At 43.2% G+C, this 20,637-nt stretch overlaps 4 protein-coding genes across 4 annotated transcripts; 2 read left to right on the forward strand and 2 right to left on the reverse strand.

Moving 5' to 3' along the window:
- Positions 1–778: 778 nt before the first annotated feature.
- LOC127754660 (2-carboxy-D-arabinitol-1-phosphatase) lies at positions 779–4,033 on the forward strand. The gene is made up of 8 exons (XM_052280226.1): positions 779–1,263; positions 1,363–1,579; positions 1,665–1,783; positions 1,973–2,071; positions 2,550–2,603; positions 2,687–2,785; positions 2,890–2,997; positions 3,470–4,033. Exons 1-8 carry the CDS (start codon positions 838–840, stop codon positions 3,833–3,835), a joined length of 1,488 nt encoding a protein of 495 aa, XP_052136186.1. The 5' UTR covers positions 779–837; the 3' UTR covers positions 3,836–4,033.
- Positions 4,034–9,115: 5,082 nt separating this feature from the next.
- On the forward strand, positions 9,116–12,001 carry LOC127754661 (uncharacterized). The gene has a single exon (XM_052280227.1). It carries the CDS (start codon positions 10,536–10,538, stop codon positions 11,550–11,552), a length of 1,017 nt encoding a protein of 338 aa, XP_052136187.1. The 5' UTR covers positions 9,116–10,535; the 3' UTR covers positions 11,553–12,001.
- A 2,335-nt stretch (positions 12,002–14,336) lies between these two features.
- Positions 14,337–15,419, reverse strand: LOC127754668 (stress-response A/B barrel domain-containing protein At5g22580). The gene is made up of 2 exons (XM_052280236.1): positions 15,184–15,419; positions 14,337–14,841 (listed from the first exon to the last, which is right to left on the reverse strand). Exons 1-2 carry the CDS (start codon positions 15,300–15,302, stop codon positions 14,619–14,621), a joined length of 342 nt encoding a protein of 113 aa, XP_052136196.1. The 5' UTR covers positions 15,303–15,419; the 3' UTR covers positions 14,337–14,618.
- LOC127754663 (putative RING-H2 finger protein ATL71) lies at positions 15,234–18,995 on the reverse strand. The gene is made up of 2 exons (XM_052280230.1): positions 18,512–18,995; positions 15,234–16,886 (listed from the first exon to the last, which is right to left on the reverse strand). The coding sequence occupies exons 1-2, from the start codon at positions 18,832–18,834 to the stop codon at positions 16,445–16,447; spliced, it is 765 nt and encodes a 254-aa protein (XP_052136190.1). The 5' UTR covers positions 18,835–18,995; the 3' UTR covers positions 15,234–16,444.
- Positions 18,996–20,637: the final 1,642 nt, after the last annotated feature.

The following is a 20,637-nucleotide window of genomic DNA, read 5'->3' on the forward strand; positions in this document are numbered from 1 at the left end:
TGGAATTGAATGAGTACTCTGAATCAGGGTTTCCCAAATCGCCGGGGCCGGGGTTATCGCGCCCCAGCGGTAAGCACGGTTACCGCGCGGTAACCGTGAAAAACCGTATGAAACCGTGCAAAATTTATCAAAAATTCAAATTATTTTTCAAATTTATTTGAATTTAAGGAGGTTACCGCGGTATTTATATTACCGTACCCCCGCAGTAAGCCCGGTAACCGCGGTAACCGCGCGGTTACCGGCGGTAAGTCGAACCCTGCTCTGAATCTCTTATCCTTCAGAAATGCAGAGTTTGTAGTGCAGAAGACATCAATTGAGGCTGTGTTTAGTTCCCTTCGAACATCCAAAAATTCCATCACATCAAATGTTTGGATATATGTATGGAGCATTAAATGTGGACGAAAAAACAATTGCACAATTTGCATGTAAATTGCGAGACGAATCTTTTAAGCCTAATTACACCATAATTTGATAATGTGGTGCTACAGTAAACATTTGCTATGACGGATTAATTAGGTTTAATAGATTCGTCTCGCAGTTTACAGACGGAATCTGTAATCTATTTTATTATTTGTCTACATTTAATACTTCAAATGTGTGTCCGTATACGATAAAAAAAATTTGGGCATGAAACTAAACATGGCCTGAATTTGTTACCACTATACGCCTAATGAGTCCAAACGCGTAATTTGGTTAGTACGCTTCCACCTCTTCCTATGGCAAACGCTTCCACCTCTTCCTATGGCAAAATGCCAAAAATCTTCGCGGGAAACCCAACCCAAACCACACAACCCTTTTCCGAGTCTAACAACAAAAAAATCCCATCTCGCTTCACCCATGCTCCTCCTCGCTCCCTCACCAGCGGCGGCGGCGGCCGCCGCTCGCCGGAGGAAGGTCGGTGGATCAGCCCTCCGCGTCCGCTGCTCGAGCGTGCGGGAACTGGAGAGATCCCCGAACCCTCGTCCGGGGGAGTGGCTGCCGCCGCTGCGGGAGGCGAAGCGGGTGGTGCTGGTGCGGCACGGGCAGAGCACCTGGAACGCGGAGGGGCGGATCCAGGGGAGCTCCGACATCTCCGTGCTGACGCCCAAGGGCGAGTCGCAGGCGGAGACCTCCCGCCTCATGCTCCTCTCAGACTCCTTCGACGCCTGCTTCACCAGCCCGCTCGCCCGCTCCCGCCGCACCGCCGAGATCATCTGGGCCGACCGCGACGACGACCTCATCCCGGACTCTGACCTCCGCGAGATCGATCTCTACTCCTTCCAGGTTGGGATACTTCTCGGGTATTAGGTTGCTCACAGGATGTTCGTGCAAATGCCTGAACGGATGTATGCTTGGTTGGTATCACTGTCTGAATATTTGCAGGGATTGTTGAAGAATGAAGGGAAGGAGAGGTATGGAGTTATCTACCGGCAGTGGCAGAAGAACGCGGCCAACTTCAGCATTGATGGGCACTACCCAGTGCGGGAGCTCTGGGACCGCGCACAGAACTGCTGGGAGAGGATCCTGGCACATGAGGGCAAGTCGGTGCTTGTTGTTGCACATAATGCAGTGAACCAGGCTCTTGTTGCCTCTTCGTTGGGTTGGTGCCACTAGGCTTTGCTGTTGATTCTATAGTTCCAAGGTTGTGCCCAATTGATCTCTGGTTTACTGGTTTTCGCATTTAGGACTTGGCACAGAGTACTTTCGGATTCTACTTCAGAGCAATTGTGGTGCTAGTGTGCTGGATTTCACCCCTCAGGCTGGTGGAGGGCCTCCAGCTGTATGCCTTAACCGCTTAAATCAGGTGTGTGTGTGCGTGTGTGTAACTTTCAGTTGGATGGATGTTTTTTTTTTCCTTTTAGTAGTATGCCTTGCCTAATGCAAGTTTCGTACCATCTTCTGGATAAGTAAAATAAAATAATTTTGTGTCAAAACAGAACTACAGGTGGAAAACCAGTAAATATAGGATTTAATTGTGTTTCCATGTTTGCAGACGCCAAATTCTCCTGTTGCCTCAGGAAGTTCTGCAGGGAGAAAGACAAGCAAGAGGATTATCCTAGCATGTCAAGGAGCTACACAGAACAGTGCAGAGGTATATATTCTCATTTGTGCATCCATGCTTGCATGAAAAAAAAAGCGCTTTTTCTATGGATCAAAATGTGAAAGCAAAGATAATTCACTGGAGAAACTGTGTACATTGATTTCAAGTATAGAAGGGATACCTTAAAAAATCCTTAAAACGGTAATGAAGGGATTTGAACCCATGACCTTAACTATCTTAACCTGTGCTCTAAAACTGGCTAAATTTATGCACCTTTTATGGATCAATACGAGCCACCTACTATTTTTCTGGAGGTCTGCTTTGTAGTTCTTTAAATTTAATTTGGGAAATTAAGTGAATCAATCTCATTTGTTCAAGTATTGTACTAAAAAACTAAATTAAAAATTCGAGTATAAGTTGTATAAGGAAAGGTTTTTATTATATTTCTGTAAAGAGTACCCCCAGGTAGACAATATTTACCTGTTGAGCTTTGCTGCTTATGTATGTAATTACACTGTTTCTATTACAGATTGGTGTCAGTGGAATGGGGTATGCACCGCTTAACATGCTTGGGATTATACAGGTAATTTTCTTCTTTGTATTGCAAACTGTATATTTCATTATTCTAACTAAAACCTAAGCTCATTACTGGCCAAATGTTTTCAGTCTCAGAAGACTGCAGAACTACTTTTAGATCAAAAGGTAAATGGTATTCTCTGTAGCCCACAAGTTGCAGCATTTGATACTGCTACTACTATATGCGAGGTAACTACATTCTGAAGTCTGAACAATTTGCAAAGTTTAGTCCAATGCATTATCGTTTTATTGTTATTACCTGCTTGATCTAACCATAGTAGAGTGAATTGTAGGTTCAAGAGGCTGCAGATTGCTTAGGTGCTGACTGTGTGCCTCGTTATGTGGAAATGAAGAAACTGCTAGAACTAGAAATTGATGATGCCTTCCAAACAAAGCAAAAGGTTAGACCATTTCCACGTTCCATGGCTTCTGTCACAGTAGCTTTACTAGTGCATAGAATATTTGAAGATCCTGTACATGCCTTGAAAATCCACACTTGCAATAGATGGCAGGGCTATCTGCCTATTCATTAAAGAGAGTAGTGTTTTACACTATACTAATAGCGCCTCTACCAGGCAGACACACCAAGTTGACACCCACAAAGGAACCCAAAACACACCATCACCCCCACGCAAGGCACCCTAGCCTGGGAAAGATTGAAAACACTTTTTGGAGATCAATATTTGCAAAGATAATGCAAAGCACAACATTTAGTGATCAGATCTATAATGAGTGCTTGCCAGCCACCATATTCTTCTTGCTAAAGCTATCCCATCTTATGTACATACTGGCTGGTTGCTTGGTTACCTGGAAATTTTAATAGCTCCCTGCATTTCGTGGGGTGTTCAAATAACACTTGGTTTTCTTCTGTAGAGCTTTGGAGAAATAGCTCAGTCTGGGTGGCTGGGCAGCATGGAATACAAAACTCTGGAGGGGCTATGGAACCAGTCGAAAGCTGCATGGCAAGCCTTGCTAAATGAGTTGCAAGATGATACTTCAGAAAGAATTCTGGTGGTCGTAGGACATCCGGGTATAAATCTAGCATTGATTTGCAGGTGTCTGGATTTAACGATGGACTACATGTCATCTTTTCATCTAGATGATGGCAGCATCAGTGTGATCGATTTCCCAGATGGACCAAAAGGAAGAGGTGTTGTCAGATGCACAAATTACACAGCCCATCTAGGAAGATGGTCAATACCTATTACCAGGACCATGGAAACTGATGAAGAGTTCTAACTTCCTGCAAGGTAATGTTCTGGTGTAACATCCTTCAGGAAAGCTAAGTATGTCAATATCTTATACTGATGTACATACTGGCATCTTGATTAATATCTGTAGATCTGATATGTAAATAGCATCCTTCTTTCAAACAAAAGGAATATGTAAATAACCTTTTTTTCTGAAGCTAAACAGTAAAAGTATATACTGTTTATATGTAAACATCATTTCATATCCACCACCATTGTGTTACCGCTGTTTGAGTATCTTCCTCGCCGGCCCAGCCGGCTGGCTGCCTTCCACGGGAGCATGTTGCCTTCGCCTCGTCCATCCTGTCACCACGCTCATTGGCGTCCTCTATGCTGATCCCTGCGGCTGCCGTTTCCCTCATCCAGTGCGCCACCTTTGGACTACTCGCTGCAGCAGGCACGATTGCAGTTCTCTCTGCTGCTCGCGTCAGGCATTGGCTGATTGAGTCCATGGTGAATGGTGTTGCTGCTGCCTAATTTCTATCACAACCACGAGGTTGGCGTGTTCCAGGTATGTGGGCGTGCTCACTACTTCATTCCTGATACACAATTTTGTTAACATAAACAGTAATTCATATTTTCTTACAAACTGAATCGTAAGTTTTAACTTTTAAATTTACATTTCTTAGATTAGAGCAGAAGCGGTCTCTGTTAATGAAATCACCATTGCATCAACTGCACAGACCTATATGATTAAGGTACAAAAGTTTTCCGGTTCAGTCAGTAGACTCAGTACTGTAAACCGCAATGATGTGTGTGTCACCCTCACCATGGGCAAGCCATACTGTAACCATAAATCTGTTGTACTACAGGGAAGGCCATGGCTGTCATTGTGCCATAAGAAAACAGGGCTCATTAGACTGCTTCTGCAGTCAAGAGCTGCGTCGGTGCAGACAATCTTCCATGGACAAAGGGCCTGGTACGCAGCATGAAATGGACACTATCACTATGTTTGTAGGTGTCTTCCTCTATCTACATTGTCTGCCTTGTTCTTTCTGTAAGTTGGGTTCGGCCCTTGGTGTTATCTGCGCCTGCAAGGGGCAGGAGATTATATGACTATCATATGCGAAGATATTTCTCGTTTGGATAGAAGAGATTTAGGTGAGAGCTCAAACAAGGAATTATCTTGAGGTGTTATGGTGAAGCATATGGAGAGGATAAGAAAGAGGTGGGCACAACTTTGAACGTAAAAAGATGCATGCTGGAGCTCAGATTCACATCGGGTTCGAACTTGAAGTGTGAGCAATGGTGGCGACTGGCGAGGTGATTGACGATCCTGAAGAGTCGGTTTGTGATCTACTATGAAGTTTGTATTGACTATTAATCACAGTAAGGTTGCATACGAGTCCCAACGGGCTTCTGTACATCTGCAACCTGTGAGTACAATACAAGTGATGCAAACAACTGCAGAGACAATGCTTAATTTGCAACCTAGGTATTGTGAGCTGTCCGGGCCGCTGGGACTTCTCTGCTATCTTTTCCTGTGTCTACATTTTATGCAGGAACTTTTGCATAGTTGGTAGATGTTTATATCAAGCAGAGAAGAACCATATTCCCATCATTAATAGTTCTGGACCATCCAATATATACTGTCTCAGAACTCATAAACATGTACCTACTGTGTCCTTTTCGTTGGCAACCATGGTTTCATTTTTATAGCTAACTGTACTGTAGTTACCAAACTCATCATTTTTGTGCCAACAACACTTCAGTTCATCAGAGTCAAGCTCAAATAGGGAGTGTTAATCTGCACATGCAGTACTCAATTTCATGGTAGTTATATATTTATTTCTGCAGCATAATGGCTTACCGGTGCATGGCTAGGTTCCAAAATCACTTGATTTTCTTGATTTACGAGATGGAGTTTTGCCTGTTCTGTGGAATGAACCATATTAAAGCGGTCCAAAAAATAGGCATCAGTTTAGTCTCATATTTAACTTAAGGTTTAGCATGTAAGCTAGATGTCTCTTTTTGTTTGACTTTGCCTCTCTTGATGAGTGTACCATCATATTTTCCTACTGATCTTGGATAACTGACTCATGAAGGGAAATGTTGTTTATTCAATGCACGTATGGATACCTATTTCTTGTTGCCAGAAAGGTCCTAATCCTACTGCAGGTACTGTAAACTGTTCAAGATGGGGTTATCTCATGCTTTAGGCTACTAATATGAAGCCATATACATCAATGGCTTCCCCAAAGGGTATAATGATGAGCACTAACAATTTACCTATCCATATGGGCAGTACAACTTATCTGTAGAGTTCCAAGACAATGCCAGTTTATGTTACTCCCCTACTCGGTAATGGTGGGTGCGTCAACTTGATTTCAGTTTTGGCAAGGTAGTATAGAATGGAAACATATTACTGTTGAAGGATTCTTTAATGTCAAGCTAAACAATGGGCCCATCATGGAATGGAAACTTCTCACACTGATCTGATCAGCAGATTATTATTTTGAGCAATTTCAACTTGCAGCTAGCATGGGGATGTTCCAACTTCAACTGCACAGAAGAAGACAAGTTTGTTTTCAACTGGTATGCCTTTATTTGGAAATCTGAATTTTTATCCAATATTTCTCTCTTATTTTTAGTAGGTATGATCAGAGAAGGCTTTGTACTCTCTCGTCAACTGCCTTGTTGCAGTCAGTTAGAGTTATATATATTCACTCGAACTGCATAATATTATCTAGCAGCTTGTTCAGTAGATTAGAAACATAAATGCCTCCTACGTCAACTTGTGCTTGCTGTATCTTTAAAAACTGCAGCGTTATCTTTTCCTAGTTTAACAAAAAGACAAAAGAAACTGTCCCCGCTACACACGGTTTGATGGTTGTGCTGCTAAAAATATCATGCAGCATGATATATTACTGTTTGCCTCTTCGTTTTGTTGGCAGTTGGCAATGCAGTCGTTAATGCTCTTGCCAACTGGACTAAATCCACTGGAGCTGTAGATCATTCCGTGTGAAGACCCACATTATCGGAGTATCACAAAATAGACATTATAAACTTAAGTATATTATTTTGTTTTTGCTGGTTGTTGAAAACTAACAAATTGCGGTCGATGATTTTCAGGGTTCCTTGTTCCCTTGCTGTCAGCTGAATGTCTCATTTCAGCTTTACCACGTATGCCTCTTTTGTGTTTTCTGTACTTATAATATTTGCATTGTCAAGTTGTCCTAGTTTAGTCAAAAAGAGAAAAAAAAAGAAAGTAAGAAAAGAAACCGTGTTCAGTGTACATTGGTCATCTTCAGTTATTAAAACATACAAGTAGACTATTTGCCTCTTCCACTTTTTGGCAATACATTTATCTTCTTGCCAGCTGGATTGAATCATGTAGATCGTTGTGTGAAGAGCCACCCTATCTGATGTATCAGATGAAAAAACCTATTAACTTGCTGTGTTAACATTTGATTTTTGTTCTTTCCCGGTTGTCGAAAGCTAAAGAGAACTGCTGTCTATCATTTTCAGGGATCCTTTGCTTTCCTTGTTTTCAGGTGAGTGTCCCATTTCTCCATTACCAACTTAATGCAAGGGACTGCCCTTTTTTTCTCATCGAATCTAAAAACAAAGTCAACAAACCTTGCTCCAATTTTCTAATGCCTCTGGGATCAAGTGCCTGGTTTTCCGTGCCCGATGAATGAATCACACTCTCACACCCCAAAGCAGATTGTCCTCCCATGACTCAATTTAGTATACTTCAGTTCAGCATTTTTATAACCCATACTATTTTGTATTCTCGCATCTCTGATCAGACTGATTCATTATTCATGGACCAATGGGCCATCTGCTCTGCAGGGTCAGCATAAGCACAGCAGGTTAGCCCATTCGTTCTCTATAATCTGGCGTATTCTTTCAGTTAGTTGGTTAAACGCAATGATCTGGTGAAAAGGGTGCAAATTGATGAGATTACGGTCACATTTCCGTGCAACCCTTTTTTATCTGCCATGTGTGCGTTGGAGTTTTGCTATTTAAGAGCGAATAGTACAGTGATTGTGCTGGTTCCTTCATTGTTGAATCATCTCTCAACAGCAATACGGGCAACTTTCAGAGAAATTCAGACTTGAGCCCAAGAAACAAGGGGGACAAGTTCTTTTTGCTTCATTTCTAATTCACCATCACGCTTTCCACGACGTTCGTTTGGTTACTTAGTTAATCCTCAATAATTGGGGAGGTGAAACCCTTTTTGGTTTATGATTAAAACCTGTAGGTAACAAGGTGACAAACCTGGCATAGTATTCCATTGGATTTGTGAATCTTGAGAGGGTTGGTGGTGATGGCCTATGCTTTGATGTATGACCGTACTGATGCGTAGTACCGTTCCTTTTGCATCATCATACATGTCACCAGGGACCATGACCAAATGCATGATCCACCGGTTCCATCTCCCCAGGTTGATCGGTCTCATCCAACATATATTGCCTCTACTTTCATCTTCATGTTAAGCTAATTTTGTTACTACTTCTGAAACTATGCCCCCATTGCCTGCACAAAAGTCAGCTCACAGTGAAGAAAACACTACTAGCACATGGAAATAAAGATGAAAGATGCCATAATACATGTGTCCTCAGACCATTTGACCTCAAAGTTTTCAATATGCTAGTATTTGTTTCATTTAAGTTATGAGGGAGGTGAGGGTTTGTCCCGTTCCGGTTTTATTCCACCATATTCTTTTTTTAATGTCAGAACGAGCGGCATGTGCGCACAAAGTGTAAGAGCTGAAATCGCTACATTTCCTATTATTATCTGAAATATTTTAGTATAATTTTATAGCTCAAGTTCTGACCTTGGAAAATTTCCTGAACGCACAGGATTGGAGAGGCAGCCATGTCAGGATCAGTGGCGGTATTCTGTCTGTACCCAGATGACCTGACTCCAGTGACTCGTGAAGGTGAAGAGAAGCCGCACAAGCAGGTGATGATCTTTTCTTTTTTTTAATTAGGAACTTAAAAAGTCTACTCCCTCTGTCAAAAAAAAAAGACAAACCCTGTTTTCCATGTCCAACGTTTGACCGTTCGTCTTATTTAAAAAATTATGAAAAAAATTATAAAAAAATACTAATTATAAAAAAATTTCATATAAGACGGACAGTTAAACGTTGGCACGGGAACCCACGGTTTGCCTTTTTTTTTTTTGGACTTAGGGAGTACGTATTTTCCGGTTGGATGTAGCCTTTTTAAATTACTCCATCTGTCCTATTTTAAGTGGAACCATGAGTTTCCGTGTCCAACTTTTATCGTTTGTTTTATTTGAAATTTTTTATAATTAGTATTTTTATTGTTATGAGATGTTAAAATATGAATAGTATTTTATGCACGACTTATGTTTCTAAATTTTATCAAAATTTTTTTAAATAAGACGGACGATCAAAGTTGGGCACGAAAAATCATGTTTACACTTAAAGTGGGACGGAGAGAGTAGGAACTTAGCCTAACTACTAGTCCGTCCAAAAAAAAAAAAAAGTAAACCCTAACTACGAATCTGGACACACATGACATGCTGCATGTGTCCAGATTTATAGTCAGTATTGACTCTGTGGGAACGGAGGGGTACATATCTTAGGGTGCTACTCAGTCATTGCAACCAATTTTTGCCCTTTCACTCCGACTCGTCCAACACTCTGTCCGAGAGCGTCCCATTCTCCTCCGTGGCTGCATGGAGACACATACATTTTGCCTCAACAGTTGTTCTCCCATGTTATGCAGCTCATCATCTCATCGCATCCTCCTCCTCGTCACCCCCCCTGCCCCATCCTCCCAACCACTCGTGACTGCAGCTGGATGGCGACGCCGTCTAATCCATCTATCTTCGTGCGCCAAATGCATCATGGCGCCATCATCATGGTATGGCCCCTCCTCCCCTGCATGCCCAAAGGATGAACGGACCCACCAAAAGCCCTCATAATAATTTTAAAAAAATTGATTTACTCGAAGCTAAAAAGAAGAGTGTGCGGTCGAGATCTAGATTACTTGTCGTGGATAAATGGGTGACGGTACTTTCTCGTCTGATTAGGCTTGCTTACTGTCGGTAAGGACGTAGTAGAATCATCGTTTTTCTTTTGATAGGATTTCAGGGAAGCTAAAGATTTTTCTCTAGTTTTCATTTCTTTAAACATGTGATAAGAGATGGAATACAGAAAGGTTTGCACGTTAGTACGTGTGTATGTGAAATCGTAAGAGTAAAATCAAATCACATATAGCTAATTAAAAAGAGGTGAAAAAGGTAGAATGACGCTAAAAAAAGAGAGAAGAGAATGCGGTCGAGATCGGGTTTACTTGTCGTGCATAAATGGGTGAAAAGATTGTTTTCTCATTTTTTTTGTCATAAGTATATTACAACGCAGGAATTTCACGCGAATTTAATTTATTATTATATCCAAGGGGTACTTTTTCCCACGTGATTCCGGAAAAAAACATCTCCACTCGCACTCCTGTACGGTCGATCGGACGGTCCACGTCGCGCGAGTTGATGATCCAACGGTCGTCATCGTCTCAGGCAGACTTAAAGGCTTCCTCCTCCCCAACCTCTGCTCCGGCAGTTACCAGTTGAGCAGCCTCGCCGCCGTCTCCGCCTCCGCTATTATGAGTTCCACTCCTCCACCACCGTAGCCTCTACTCTACTAGCCCCACCTCCTTCTCCTCCTCTTCGCCGCCGCCGCCTCCGCCGCCGCAGATCTCGCCGCGGTCGCGGGAATGGTGAGCGCGTCAAGCCTGCTGCTCCCGTCGTCCGTGCGGGACTTCGCCTCCTGCATCGGCGACGGCGCCGTCCGCGTCGCCGACGTCGCGGCGTGCACCGCGCCGTCCTCCACCCGCGTCTCCACCTGCTCCTCCTCCTCCTCCACCACCGCCTCTTCCTCCTCCCCGACGCTCTCCGTCACCGTCTCCTACCGCGCCACCCTGCTCGCGGTCCCCGCGCCGCCGCTGCAGCTCCGCCTCACGTGGGGACACTCCCCGCTCGGCCCCACGCTGTCGTTCGCGCCGTCGCCCACCGCCCGCGCCATCCAGCTCCGACGGAGGAGGGGCTCCCGCTCCCTCCCCTCGGGCTCCAGCTCCGGCGACGAGAACGGGGGTGGTGGTGATGAGTCCGGTACTACCACGCCGCCCCCGCCCCCGCCGCTCGCGCTGTTCTGGGATCTCACCGCCGCGCGGTACGACCCCGCGGCGTCGTCGCCGGAGCCGGTGTCCGGGTACTACGTGGTGGCGGTGGCCAGCGCGGAGGTGGTGCTCGCGGTGGGCGACCTGGCGGCGGAGTTCGTCAAGGCTAAGTTCGAGGGCCAGATCCCGCGCGCCCGCGTCGCGCCCGTCTCGCGCGTGGAGCGCGTCGTGGTGTCCGACCCGGCGGCGATGCACGCCGCGCGCGTCCGGTTCGCGGAGGGCGGGCCCGAGCACGAGGTCAGCGTCAGCTGCGCGCCCGCCGCCCCCGGCTCCGGCGGCGGAGGGGACGAGCTGTGGGTGTGCGTCGACGGCAAGCGCGCGGTGCAGGCGTGCCGGCTGCGCTGGAACTTCCGGGGGAACCAGACGGTGTTCGTCGACGGCGCCCCCGTCGACGTGATGTGGGACCTCCACGGGTGGTGGTTCCGGGAGCCGCCGGGCTGCGCGGTGGTGATGCTCCGGGCGAGGAGCGCGCTCGAGAGCCGCCTATGGCTGGAGGAGGAGGCCGCCGCGCCGGGATTCTCCCTCATCGTGCAGGCGTTCAAGTCGCCACCCTGACGAACGCCATCTTCTTCTCCAAGAGGTCAAATCTGTGCACTGCTCTGGTTACTGTCTGTCTCCATTGGGAGAATTTGGTGGTCTCAATTCTTTACCAAACCATCAAAGCAAAAGCAAAATGATGTGTGGTTGTTGTTTATTGCAACTTAGGTGTTAGATTTTTCATGTTGGGGAGAAAAAAAACACAAGATCATGAACAGGGCATATACATTGATGAGATTGGTGTGTGTGTAGTGTAGGATCCTCTTCTTTTATTTCTTCATCTTTTCTGAATAATTGTTAGTTTGGTATTGTGTCCGTACAGTTAACAAACAACAACAGAAAGCAATTTAGAGTGTGTTTTAATTCTGTTAATTAAGCTGTGCTGCATGAGGTGGTGCAGCCAGAAAATGGATTGTGAAGCGCTGGTTTATGCTTGATGTAAAATTTAAAATCACGCATTGCATTTACTCTTTTATTGCCCTTATGCAAATGCAGCACTGCAGTGATTCTGAATTTCTGATAGGGTGACTTGCATTATTTTTGTACTGCTACCGAGCCGTGTGTGTGTATACCACCGCATACCGTGTACTGCAAATCTGCAATTCAACAAAGGGAAGCCACAGCTTAAGTTCTTGCACTGCGCCATCGAAATCTCTTGCACGGTCGATACATCTCATACATACTGTGCGGCTTAACTGTTGCAATTGAGATCTCTGGTACTGATTCCTGACATTGCATATTGATTACATCAGTTTTATCTTATGATTGCCATGTCCTGCTGCATCTTGCATATGTTGTTCACCAGTTAACACTCATCTGCTTCCATCAGTTGTTGCTCTGGTCCAACTAATCTTGGCTACTTTATATTGTATTGCTCTACCATAGAGTCCAAGGCTGTATGCATAGTATAGCTGGTGAAGCACATGGTCTTCTACACTCTACACTGTGTAGGCGTAATGGCATTCCCAGATTTCACCTTTGGTCCCAGCTGCACACTAGCATCGGGTGTACAACTGTTTGGTGTTTGCTTCACGGTACAACTCGTGAGATGAGACCTTTTGCTTTTCTGCTGCTGCTGCTTCTCCTCACGAGAGAATGAGTTGGCCTGGATCCTTCCTTCCCCTGGTGGTTCTGTTTTTTCCCCTGGATTTTCTTGATCTGTTCTTCCATTTGATGCCAAATTGCCAACAGAATTTTGGGGGGAGGAAAGGGTTGATGGTGATATCACCCCCACATGTGATAGTATTGTCTCAATCATCAGCTCTACACTAAACTATATTTGCCAAGCAACCGTGTTGGTACATGGCGACAAACTTGTCCCTTATTCTGTATTCTCCCTTCTTGTACGCTTGCTACAATAGCATACGACAATGTCTTTATTAGTATTTCTTACATATGCTCAACCATAATTTATCTCCCTGGCTTTCTGTTGTAACCATCTGATCACCAAAATAACCCTGAATAATTATTAACTTTTACCGGAACTGATTAGGAATCTAAGCGCAGGGAATGAAGCAGGAGAGAATCCCTATCTTTATCAACTGGATTAGATCAACGCCGGCAAGCCATCTGACCTTATCTTTGGTTGTTTATTACTATGGCTTGGTTGGAGGTTGGCCAAATTCAGTTGTTGCTTTCACGATTTATTATGCATTGCTTTCAAGGTATGCAACGTATAGGCTGATGATATGGCGACACTGTAATGTATATATGCTGGATTTTTCTGGCAGTGATCATACTGTTCCAGTGATTTAACCTCTGCATTTACCTTTAAGATAATCTCAGACCCATCATTCAATCTTCGTTGCTGCACGTCTCGAGAACTCGATGATTTACTCCTGTCTGTTGAGTGTTTAGGTAGCTAATGTCTCGTAAGGTTAAGGCATGCAAGTTTTTTGAAACAAAAGCAACGGGCTCACTCTTTCACTATCTGAAATTCTGAATTCTGTTTTGCTTTCTCTCTTGGGTCAATTCCAAGTGTACATGTCACTAATGTACTGGTTACACATTTGTATCGATTCCATGGAAGAAATTAGAGAGTTGTAAAACTATCAAAATCACCGCCCATGATATCAATTTATTATATAGTACGCATCTTTCAGCTAGTGGCATATATTATCACTGCTCTCATCATCCTGAGCCATCGAAATATGCAAATGGTCCATCAATTTTACATCACGATTGTGATAGTGCCATACGCAGGATGGCCATTATATATTACTGCCAAACATCAGTTTGATATTAGGCACACCAATAAACATGAAAAATACCATATGTATATATGTCCATATGGTATAACACCATTTTTTTTTCTCTCATGTTAAATCTCCATTCGGTGAAGTGCTTCAACTTGGTCCCCCTTTTGCCCTCTATTTTTCCCTTTTCATTCGTAAATGCTATGACAATTTGCCCATAGCTTCCTTTGAAGGCTACAAGGATACTTCCTCCATTGATTTTTTTTTATAGGGCATATTTTGATTTCAAAAGGTCAACTTTGTCGATTTTGATCGACAAATAGCACCAAACATCTCTCAAATGAAAAGGGAAAAAGGGGAAAGAAAGAAAGAGAGTAGTAATATCGCTCCTCTTTAGATGGAATTTAAATGCCGATGTAAATGGCCTCACATGAAAGCACTGATAACATCTCACTGTTTACCTTTGTACTACGAGTAATTAACCACCAAACCTGGGTCATTGCAAACCTGCTCTCAATCAAAAGTTTAAGCACAAGTGAATCATAAAAACTATTTAGGAATCTGTCACTCCATCATTAACACCGAAAAGGAAAAAAGGCAAAAGTAATTAAGTCACAGCAACCAAAAGATCACCGAAATTTATTCCAAGAATAACCGAACAAGCTTTGAACGGAATGCACGGGATAGAGCTGCATTACAGCTTTAGCTAAGCTACACCAGCTCAACACTGAAGCAGCAGAAACATGCAATAATGGAACCTAATGTACATCTATCACAGCTATCTGCGTGTGTAGATGGATGGATGGATACCTGAAAGTACTTGGAACAATGATGCAATGGTTGATGCCATGGCGGATGGATGCTTGATGGACAGTTGATGTCGTCATCATCACGCCGCCGCCGCCGGTGCCGCCGGTGGTGCAGGCTTGGCGGCGACGACGGGGAAGTCGACAACGACGACCTTGTCGATCGCCGCCATGAACGTGCCGGCGAACTCCTGGTGTCTCTCGTGGCTCATGTAGGTCGTCAGATCTTCAGAGCTCGCGAAGGTCAGCGAGAAGACATGAGTGAAGCCCTGTGTCAGCATCTCCTGGTTCAACACATCCTTCCCCCTGAAAAAAAAAAGAGATTACAGATCCAATGTGTTTGCACAATGTCTCTTAACAGTTTAAAGCCTGAAATGAAAATACAAGCTCATTTAGTTGCTAAAAGAACTAGTGATCTTAGGCATATGTCACACTTTCTGCTGAACCTAGATTTAGAGCAGAAAACAAGTCAAAAATCTAATTAGTTGTCTGAACTCTCAAGGATAAACAAACTTACAAGTTCATTTAGCTGCTAAAAACAAGTGATCTTAGGCATGTTATCTAGTTAAGAGGTATTCTGCCTCAGAACCTGCAGATTTAGAAAACAAAACTATAGTCTAAATATAACAGCACTGGTTGATGCAATACCACTCGAAGGATTTCACCATGTCCATCTCCGAGACAAGCTTGGTCATGCCTTGCAGGATATCATCCACCAAGACCTCTTCCTTGAACTTCACCAGGCAAAGATGCTTGACCTCCCCCATTGCTGAAGCTCCAAAAAACCAAAAGGTGCAAAGAAAAAGCTCTCCTCACACTACACCTCCAGGTGAAGTGCCTTTGCAGGAGAGTGTGATCATCACACCATGCTGCTGGCCACCATTTTAAGGGCAGAGTGAGTGAGTGAGTGAGTGAGTGAAGAGCTCTGCATCTGCTCCGATGAGGGCCACCACCACCGACAGGAATCACTGTAAAACTTATTAAGGCCTTTCATGGCAGTACACTTGATTGAATCATGTCTGCACAGTCCAGCCCCCACACTGTTGCAAAGGCAGCAGGGAAGATGAAGTGATGAACCATTGCTGCTGCCTGCTGGTTTGATCAACCACACAGTTTAGATCTAGCAGGAGGCCATGATTGGGCCAGCCGACATCGTTGCGTGGACAACCATAGGCTGTTCTCCTGGCCCTGCAAGATTTGGTTTTCAGAGGAGAGATCATAATCTGGACTTTAATCTTCAGATCTTGGATCAGAGATTCAGAGTTATGTAGCATTGTGCTGGCTCCCACCATTATCATGCTTTGAGTGCTTGACCAACTAATCTCAGGCACTTTACCATGGCAGCATCAGACTCTTAACAAAAATAGGACATTGGAGCCACATGCTGCTGCAGTTACCGTATGAATGGCACTGTGCTGATGTCTGACTAACTTGCTTCCAAGTAGATACAGTCACAGACAAGATGGCAAATCGGTCGCTGATCTTGATGCTGTTCAGGGAGAATTTTTGCATGACTACATGAGTGAGACAGCTACATTGTGTTCCTCTCATACCCTGATCCATGAACTAATCAAGATGCCCTCCTCCTGTTTTCTGATTGTATTGACAGCTACTTCTCTTTGTGATTTTGCAGATGTACTGCTGTTGACAACAACAATTCATCAGTCGGGATGCAATAAGTGAGACAAGCTATTTAATGCAATGAGCCCTTGAATATGATTAACAAATAAATGTGTTTTCTAACAAGAAACCTGAACAATTTTCTCATATTTACATCCTTCAAAGTAACCTATGTCCTATAACAGCCATCCATGAATCCACCTGTATTGCTGCTTATAATTTTACATGTAGTTTACCCTGAAGACAGCAGACTGCACAACAGTCACTTGCAGGATCTTAGCTAGGTAGATCATGATCTGTCTTGAATACGATGATTCTCCACATGCTTTTTCATTGTTTGGTTGTTAATTTCACCAGGAGGATTAACTTCAGATGATGGCAAGTTGTTATCCCCTTCCACTGATGGACTATATAATGTCCGATTCGACTGGTCAGGTTCATTTATAAGAACCTGAGATGTCCTTGGTGAATGCCCCGTGCCGACAAACAGGCAATTGCATTGATCTGATCTTGATGGTTCAGGGGAACATGGAGGTATTATCACTTCACTTGGTAGAGGAGACATTGTCTGCTTGCTATCAGGGTAGTCACACAATGAAATTCTACAAACCGGGCATGTTGAGTGCTGCATCAACCAAATATCTATGCACACCGCATGAAAATCGTGGCCACAGTAAGGAAGAATACGAAGTACGTCTTTCTCTTCATAGTCTGCAAGACAGACAACACACCTGCCAACAATGGAAGGAAATGATTCAGAATATAATATTGGTGTAATTGGGAAAATGCTAACAATCATCTATAGAAACACAAATCACAATTCAGATACTAGTAGTATTTATCAGAGTTGACAACAGTTTATCAACACTTTAACTATAAAATACAATCCCACAATGGATGATGCCAAACATGGAAACCTCTTATTTGATACAGCAAAACCACTATAGCGAATAGCGCCAATATGAATATATGATTAACAGAAGCATCTCTGTAGCTTCTTTAGATACACATCGCACAACCAACCTAATCCAAGCTTCCATCCCATCAAGCACAGGTGAGGGTTTAACCTACTTGATGACAGTGCCTCATCCTTCCTCCTTGACTTATTCAACAGAACTTAATGTCTGCATTCTGTTATGTGATTGACCTAATGATCTTAGCTGTTTGGTAATAATTCGAGTTTTCAGGGATCTCACGATTCAATAGTCAATCTCCAATTAAACACAACAATCAACACTATGGTACTAAAAAAGTCATACTGTTTCTATTAGGCACTAACATCCACATGATAACTTATTTGATACTAAACAATCAATCAAAATACTCAAGGACAACGTCTTGGTACTTCAAACTTCATTGCAAGGCGGTGTTTTTTCTTCAGGATTTTAAGTAGCAGTTATCTATGACTGCCTTACCAAGAAGATATTAGGGGTTGGAGGCAACCACGTGCTTGCGAAACATTAAATTGGAAAATGTTGGGCAGGAGGCAATATTACCTTTTATGAAAATAAAAGGGAGTAAGTCTCAATTGTTGTTTCTCAGTTCAGGTCATCTATTATAATCATTAACAATATATACTTGCAAATGATGTAAATTTGTAGAACCCAAATTCGCTCATACCGTTTAAGAAACTATTGCATTCAACAATAGAAACTGAATCATGTCATGTTGGCATATCCGCCCGGAGAATGACATACTCAGTACTAGTATGTTGAGAAGAATTCAAATTTCAAATAATATGTGAAGATTCGGCGCTCATAGAAGAACACCTAACGAACATAGATGCATGCTTCTATGCTAGTATCATCCATCGACTACGGAGAAGAGCTTCACAGATCTAAAAACACCTAAACTCCTAAAAACAGTAGTCATCCAGTAAGTGGACATCCAGGAGAATCTCAACTAAACACTGACAGTGACATGTGCTCAAACAGAAAATCTCAAACATATAATATAAAATCCATAATAGTTGATAGATCCCCTTTTCCTCACTCGTATGAGGGCGCCCCCGCAACTACAATGCCCTAATTCAGTGGGCATTCAATCCCCCGGTCACCGACTCGATCCTACCAACTGAAACGTGCTCAATAGAATATCATCCAAGTTCACATTCGAACTGCAATCGTTGGGATCGATTCACCCGGAGAAGAACGAATTCGAACCCCCCACAATGCGGATAACCAAACCGACGAGAAAAGCACGCGCTCTAAGCCAAGCATCATCACCGCAACAACAACAACAACAACACTGTAGATTCGAAGCTTAGATTTCACGCAACGCAATGCTGCAGTGCGAAGGCATTGCACGGGACGCGGGGAATCGCGATCGTTGCGGGGGAAGAGGGAGGAGCACTTACTGGGCGGCGGCGTCGGAGGAGGAGGAGGAGGAGGAGGAGGCCGAGGCGTGTCCGCGTGGGGCAGCACCGAGGAAGGCGCGGGTGGGGAAGGCGGCGACGGTGGCGGGGTCGAGGCCGGAGGGGGGGAGGTGGCGGTGGTGGTCGACGACGTAGACGGAGGAGAGGAAGTGGGAGGAGGCGGCGGGGAGGCGGGCGCGGCGGCGGCGGCGGTGGCGGCGGAGGAGGGAGCAGGCGAGGCGGGTGCAGACGAAGACGATGAAGAGGACGCTGCCGCAGAAGCCGAGCAGCGTCAGCACCATGCTCGTCGACACCCCCGACGCCATCGCGCCCCCCCGAACCTCGTCGGCGGCCGGCGGCGGCGGATGGGGTAGCGGCGAGCGGCGGTGCGGCCCCCTCACGTCACGAGGGGTGGATGGATGGACTCTCGCTGGACTCCTCTCTCCTCTCCTCTCTCTCTCGATTTGGGCTCTTGTGTGTTGCGCACTTGCATTTCGGGGCGCGTGGATTCCTTTTCTGTTTTTTTTTCTTTTTTTTCGAAATACAGACACTCACAAGTCACTAGTCACAATACCCTATATAAATGTGTATATAATAGGTGATTCTTCACGCTTTGTTGCGTGAATTACTAAGTAATTTTTAATATTTTTAATAATTAAGCTAAAAGTAAAAAAAATATTAGCTGTTAACAACAAATAAAACTGGTTTGTTAAATAAAATTAGTAGACTCTGTATGAGATTGTAAATAAAATATGATATCCCACACTTTGATTGTATAGATGAATATATATTAAATATTATAAAAAATAATGGATATATATATGTTAAAAATATTGTGAAAATAATGTGAAGGATGATGATTGGATGTTGATTTTAATGAATTATAGATGATGTTGCATGCTTATATAAGTTTTGTATGTAATTGTTGCTAGTGGATTGTGAGGTGGCATGTTTGTATGTTGAGCTTTGGAATTAGTGGGTTATAGCTTTAAAGTAAGATAGGATATGTTCTCTTCATCAAAAAATAATCCAATTTTAAAGATGAATCTAGACATAGTGATTGGGCTTTTTATGTGATGAAGAAAATATACCATATGAGTATCTCCAAAAGATTAGATGGATATATCAATATAAAGTCATTATGAATGCCTCGTATGTCAGTGGATACACCTATCGCTGAAAAAATAGCTGTAATTCGTGTCACTTGGGAGTAAGGAGAGAATGGAGATGGTGGATTTTATTTTTCGAGTATGGTTTTTATATAGTAAATTGTATAAAGCTAAAACTATTTTATTATAACTGCCGGTATGTTTAACTTTAGCTGGGCTACTGTAACAATACGACAATAGTATATGATTTTATCATAAAACTACAACTTTATATCTCCAACGTCATTGGGTCCATCTGTCATACGCATATGAGATACTTGTGCTATTCAAATTAGGTTCACATATCATAGACATGTAGGGAATAAAATTGTTGTTTTGTTTTATAATTTTTGTTGTTGTTTCTAGTATTGTGAAGCGCCTAGTTAAAGTATAGTAAAGCGATAGTTTTGATCGAATAGTTTTGTAGAATTTACTTTTTTTTATATATCAAAGTGGAATAGGTTAGATAGAGTTTGGTGCGTGTGAAAAAAAAAACTAGTCCCTATAAATTATAAGCAGTCTAAGTAATTGAATTTTTCTTCACATATATAAATATCTTTTAGAGCACTATTTATTCCATTAATCACATCTCCTTTAAAATTCTCTGTGTCACGATGTATCCCTCATCTAGTAAAGGCACCATAGTTTTCTCCATGATCTTAAAATATGTATATTTATGGGCAGTAGTAATAAGGTAAAATGCATCCCAACGTGTTATATTTTATAGCGGAGAGTGTATACGATAAAAGGTGTTCCAACGTTAACATGTAATGCAATTCGACTTTAGAGTTAAAAAGACAGATTATAGAATTTTTTGAAAACTAGTAATAAGGTAATTAAAGAGTAATTTCACAAAATAATTTGAGACACATGTAGTGCATAATTCCAGATATTATGGTTTGTTTCAAGGAACCCTGGTTTAAAAATGTTTTTAAAAAACTTATGTTTATCTCAAATACTCATAATTTCATCATTGTATAT

Source organism: Oryza glaberrima, chromosome 11 (genome assembly GCF_000147395.1).
Source record: "Oryza glaberrima chromosome 11, OglaRS2, whole genome shotgun sequence".
NCBI classification, from domain to species: domain Eukaryota; kingdom Viridiplantae; phylum Streptophyta; class Magnoliopsida; order Poales; family Poaceae; genus Oryza; species Oryza glaberrima.

Excerpts from the sequence above, each read along its gene's own strand:
- LOC127754660 (XM_052280226.1), top strand. The coding sequence starts at position 838 with ATGCTCCTCCTCGCTCCCTCACCAGCGGCGGCGGCGGCCGCCGCTCGC. Across the intron at positions 1,580-1,664 it reads TCTTGTTGCCTCTTCGTTGG|GACTTGGCACAGAGTACTTT; the intron begins GTTGGTGCCACT and ends TTTCGCATTTAG. Across the intron at positions 2,604-2,686 it reads ACATGCTTGGGATTATACAG|TCTCAGAAGACTGCAGAACT; the intron begins GTAATTTTCTTC and ends AAATGTTTTCAG.
- LOC127754661 (XM_052280227.1), top strand. The coding sequence starts at position 10,536 with ATGGTGAGCGCGTCAAGCCTGCTGCTCCCGTCGTCCGTGCGGGACTTC.
- LOC127754668 (XM_052280236.1), bottom strand. The coding sequence starts at position 15,302 with ATGGGGGAGGTCAAGCATCTTTGCCTGGTGAAGTTCAAGGAAGAGGTC. Across the intron at positions 14,842-15,183 it reads ATGGTGAAATCCTTCGAGTG|GGGGAAGGATGTGTTGAACC; the intron begins GTATTGCATCAA and ends TTTTTTTTTCAG.
- LOC127754663 (XM_052280230.1), bottom strand. The coding sequence starts at position 18,834 with ATGGCGTCGGGGGTGTCGACGAGCATGGTGCTGACGCTGCTCGGCTTC. Across the intron at positions 16,887-18,511 it reads TCCTCCGACGCCGCCGCCCA|GTGTGTTGTCTGTCTTGCAG; the intron begins GTAAGTGCTCCT and ends CATTGTTGGCAG.